The sequence below is a fragment of the Macrobrachium nipponense genome, chromosome 24, assembly GCF_015104395.2.
Source record: "Macrobrachium nipponense isolate FS-2020 chromosome 24, ASM1510439v2, whole genome shotgun sequence".
Classification (NCBI taxonomy): domain Eukaryota; kingdom Metazoa; phylum Arthropoda; class Malacostraca; order Decapoda; family Palaemonidae; genus Macrobrachium; species Macrobrachium nipponense.
Window position 1 is genome coordinate 7570878 of NC_061091.1, and position 5544 is coordinate 7576421.

The 5544-nt window shown below is 35.0% G+C and overlaps 1 protein-coding gene across 1 annotated transcript; it reads left to right on the forward strand.

Moving 5' to 3' along the window:
- Positions 1-184: 184 nt before the first annotated feature.
- Positions 185-4043, forward strand: LOC135205407 (gastrula zinc finger protein XlCGF57.1-like). The gene has a single exon (XM_064235933.1). It carries the CDS (start codon positions 825-827, stop codon positions 2334-2336), a length of 1512 nt encoding a protein of 503 aa, XP_064092003.1. The 5' UTR covers positions 185-824; the 3' UTR covers positions 2337-4043.
- The last annotated feature ends 1501 nt before the right edge of the window (positions 4044-5544 follow it).

A 5544-nucleotide genomic window follows, 5' to 3' on the forward strand; every position in this document is an offset into this window, starting at 1 on the left:
TTTGGTGTGGTGTATTTGCTTTAGTTATAATTATGAAACAATATTAATATTTTGTAGTTTAATCTTAAGTTACAGCTATTGTGAAGAGATGGAAATCAACCCAAGGTATCCTTGGAAAACTTAAATTTAAGGATTTGTTGTGATTCCTTTTTTTATACATAGGTTAGTCTCAATTGCAGTATACTATCTAATTATGAATTGTTTTCTCTATTTTCAGAGTTCTCCTGTCAAGAAGTTAATTATCAAACTCTGGCACCAAGGGTACTGAAATCATCTAATATTCTATTTCTCCAAAATGTAAACTATCTGTACCAGTTTAATACATTTGTGTATTTCAGATTTATGGTACCACTGACTAAGGTCACTTATGTTCTCTAGATATTTTTTCAAAAGCTTAGTCCAAAGTTTTCTTTTTAAGGAGATTTTCCACAAATGTATTAAATAAACTTGTAACTTTTATTTCTTCTTGCCATTATATCTTCAATGGAAAATCATGCATGTAAATTACCACAGGTTTTGTTCGTTATATAACAATGTTATTACATTCTTTGTTTAATTTTAGTATATGCTGAAAAAAATAAAGCTGAAACGTAGTCATTACTTTGTAGTAAAAGTATTTCATGTGGAATTAAGATGTTAAGGGAATGTCATCTGATTTAGAATTTGGTAAATTAATGTTTAGGAAAAACATGATTTATGTTATGTCTTTTCCAAGTGTATTATTTGAAGATTTGAAGTGTAGTTTGATATTTATCTAATAGTGTTGTCAAATTATTAACAAAGACTACAGTACTACAAGTATTTAAGAACAGGAAAAAAGTAAAATGAATTCAGAACATACCCCAAAATTTCCTATTAAAGTGGAAGTGGAAGACCCCATCTCACTCTTCCCTAACAGTCATGAAAGCCAAGATCTTTCTTCCATTAATCATGAAAAAGATTTGGATGCTCGTGATACAACAAATAATTGCAGCTCTCTGTCTTTGGACCCATCAGTGAAAATCAAGACAGAGCCAGGGATAGATGAGTCAATAAGTGTGGATCTATCCTTGAAAGTCAAGGCAGAACCTGGAATATATGAAAGTGTGCATATGGATCCATCTTTTAAAGTCAAGGTAGAGCCAGGACTATATGAAGAAGGTGTAGAATATTTATGTACAACTGAATTAAAAGAGAGTGAGGACGAAAAACAAAGTTCTGAAGAGGAAATCAGTGAAGACGAAACTGAAGATTTATGGACTTCTACCCAAGATAGTTGTACAATACCTTTTAAGTCCACTGAGAAACACAAAGGAAGTCTTGAAAGCCACCAGAAAATTCATACTAAAAAGAAAAAATGTTCATCTCGTGCAAGTGGAAACAAATGCTCACAGATGGAGGTTCCGGAAACCGATCGTGAAGTTCATATTAGAGAGAAGCCTTTTGCATGTAATGAATGTGGAAAACAATTTGATAAGGAATGGCATCTTGACTCTCATTTGCTGACTCATAAGGGAGAGAAGCCATTTGCATGTCTTGAATGTGGAAGAGAATTTACCAATGCAAATAATCTCAAGATGCACATGAAAGCCCACTCAGATAAATCCTTTGCTTGCAGTGAGTGCGGAAAAGTATTTTCATGGAAAAGTCGGCTTACAGAACATATGAAGATGCACACTGCAGATAAGCCCTTCAGTTGCAGTGACTGTGGGAAGGAATTTTCTCGCAAATGTAATCTCACAGATCATATGAAGATTCACACTAGAGAGAAGCCTTTTCTCTGCTCTGAGTGTGGGAGAGGGTTTTCTCTGACAAGCAATCTTAGGAAGCATATGAGAATTCACACGGGAGTGAAGCCGTTCACTTGCACCGAATGCGGAAGAGGATTTGCCGTGAGAGGGATGCTCAGGAGGCACATGAGAATCCACACAGGGGAGAAGCCTTTCAGTTGCAGTGTGTGTGAGAAATCCTATTCTCGGAAAATTAATCTGACGTGTCACATGAGGATTCACAATGGAGAGCACCCATTTGCTTGCTCTGAGTGTGGAAAAGGATTTCCTATGAGAGGATTGCTGAGAAGACATATGAAAATTCACTCAGGTGTGAAGCCATACACTTGCCCAGAATGCAGAAGAGTATTTTCTCAGATGAGCAGTCTCAAAAGTCATATGCGAATTCACACTGGAGAGAAGCCATTCATTTGCTCTGTGTGTGAAAGAGGATTTTCTCAGAAAAGTAGCCTTAAAAGTCATATGCGAATTCACACAGGGGAGAAACCTTTTGTCTGTAGTTATTGTGAAAAGGCGTTTTGTCAGAGACGTAGTCTCAAAACTCACTTGACCCTTCACACAGGATGAAAGCTTTTCCGGTCTCTGTGTGAAAAAGGATCATCTGAAGCATCAAGATACTTCAGTTATAAGACACCATTCAGATTCAATTTATGTGGAAGAGGATATTTTAAGAGTACAAGTGAACTGAGAGATGAAAGTTGCATTCCTTGTCATTCATTAAGAAAGAACATTTTCTAATATAGAATATATCTTTCAATTACTGAAATTTATGCATGCAAAACCATCCTTCAAAAATTTAGTTTTTTAAAAGTTAAATTTTTTAATAAAAACCCATTATTTATAATTAGCTCAAATTTGTGGTGAGCAGATTCTGTAAGACATTTTATTCATGACCCAAAGAAAATTATTGGCTGGTCAGCAACGTTGTGCATTTGCTTCACAGATCCTGAGGTTCTTAGCATATAAAGGCCTTACTTTTTAGTATAGTCAGCATAAAACTGCAAGAGATCAGCAGGGTTGGGAGGAAAAAGCTTACTGGATCTGAATAGCATCTTTGGAGAGGGAATGAACTGCTTAAATCCCATGAATTGGCTGACTTGAATGAAGCATTTTTCTGAAAGCTCATAGAGATAATGGATGTGAAGGAAAACAACATTGTTTCTATAAGGCTGAGACCCTGACAGTAACATCTAAACTAGGAAGTTGAAATTGCAAGTCCATAGGGTACTCTTGGGAGAAACTTAGAAGTGGGCTGTACTTAATGAAGAATGAAAAATAGAGGACTCAGTAAATGGTACAAAGATAGTAGTAATAACTTTCAATTGACATAAACTTGTCCTAGTGCTATAACAGATCCCAATAAAAATATCCAGGTCACTTGTCATCTTCAAGAATAGTTTACAAAAGTTCGGTACCTTTATGCAGCTACGGAATGCACTCGAAGATAAATGTTTGATATTATGAGAAACTGCATTCCAGTCAAGAAAGTGAAGGGTACAGTGCCATTTTCCAGGCTACCTTGAGTAGGGTTCACCATTCAAAAGCACTTCAGGTCAGGATAATATTGTATTAATTGACAAATATATACCTAGTGTTCTTTCAGATCAACTAGGAAAAGTAGTATACTTAATTAAAATATAGTATACTTCCCTTCCTCTAAGTATCAATCGAGTATGATTCGAAAAATGTGGTGAAGTTCCACTCAACTGGCGATAAAAAACTGCATGGACTTTTGTTAAAATCTCTTTACTTATGTACTAGCAAATGAAAACAATAAGAAAAGAATTAATGTCTTCATGGTTAAAGAAAATAATTTTAGAAAAAATTGCCAAAATGTCTAAGAAGGCAAATGTCTTTCATCTTCACCAGCATGCTAGATATAATAAAGGTCTTCACAGTGGGGAACCAGTTGATCCATGAGGTGTACGTGAAGTGTAGCTGACTAGCTGGAAATGAATTTTTCAGGAAATATGCAGACCACAAATTTGAGCTAATTGTAAGAAATGGGTTTGTTGTGAAACAGTTTCTAAGATACAGAAATGGTTGTAGAGGACAGTATATCGATTTCATATATAGTACTACTTTTAAAACGTGATCACAAAGCATAATTTTAAGCAATTATGGAAATTACCACATGACAGTGATGGAAAGCTATGTATGTTCAGTACTGTGGTTTTATATAACTTTTTTAAGGTTAAAGTATTCAAAAAGGCATATGTATGAAAAACATTCTTTTGTTTATACTCTATAACAAATATAAAACTTCAAAAACAATATTGGGTTTTACTAGACACTAGTGCTGTTAAAATGTTGAGTACCTGTAATTTATAAACTTCATGTTTTAGCCAAGCCTACTAGTGTAGCAGATGAAATAGTAATTTTTTCACTAAAATACTTAATTTAATGATACATACAAGCATGAAATTTGGTACATATCTTTTCCATAGGCCACTTTTGAAAATGAAAATTACTGGGTGTCCACTCAAAATTCTAAAATGGCTGCTAGTCAAGGTTTTAACATGAGACTCATTCATCTGGTCGTGTTTTTATGCATTTGTTTTGGTTATGCACATTTTAGAAAGAGTCACCATGTAAAAGTAAAATGTATTTCTGTTAAAGATTCCATATAGCACATATAAAGAAAGATGGTATCCAATATGGCAGCCAAAAACCTTAAATACTCATGTCTCAGGATTCAGTAGTTGTGCAAAAATGTTTTCCTGTTCAATATAATAGTTTTTGAAAGCCTACATATAATTTAAGTGGTGGTTTTATCTTTTGTTTTAGTTTAAAAGATTGAATGTCAGTTACACCGCTGTGTAACTTGGCATGGGATTCAGTGTCCGCTAATCTTGTTTTACCTACATATCTAACTTTGCTTTAGTGTAGTTTAGTAGTGTAGCATCCCAAATGCTGTCTAATAGCCCATATCAATTAGCTGGTAGAAAGTATATATATAGTTGGTTGATTTAGTTAGGCAGTCGCACGTGAATTGTCAGGAGGTGCCAGCATGGGGAAAGCTGAGCCAATGGTAAGTGGGGCTCTATGTGGCTTGTTCATGTACTTACCTGGATGGTGTATAGATCACATGGGACTTAAAAAGGGGTTGGATGAATGATCATGCTAGGTGTAGGGTGACCGACCTAATTGCATCCCATACATTAATGTGTATATCAGATTAAGGTTGTAAAAGGATAGTCCCTTGGCCTTAATTAAGAGCTTATAATTGCAAGTGTAAATTCAATCACAGGCAAAAGGAACACCGACTGGAGCAAATGTTTTCTTTCCCAGGAAGACAAGAAAAATGAAGGTTTAACTTCACCCTTGGCTTCTGTAAATCATAATCCTGAACATGATGGGTATGTAATGGAATGCTGAAAATGTTTATCTGGACTCATAGACCACATGAAAAAATAAAAGCTTTTATAGACATTTTATTTACTTATAGCATTATGAATACAAATACATAATGTAAATACATTACAAAGTATTATGTTAAAAAGAATACAAGGGGTGTCTGGTTTTGTTGCAGCAAGCATCCACAGAAATACATACAAACCATCACCTTTTATACTGGTGTGCGAGCTGAAGTGGTCACCGAACGAGCAATTTGTCTCACTTGCCTTACATCATTACTCACTTTTTCCTTGATGGCCAGGAAGAGTAGAAGTGCTGTGCTAGTTCTTTTCTGTCTCATAGTTGTTGAATGCTGGCTGAATAGTTTACTGCTTTTTGTGTTTTATTCAGAAAAGGAGAAAAAATGTGACCAGCACTG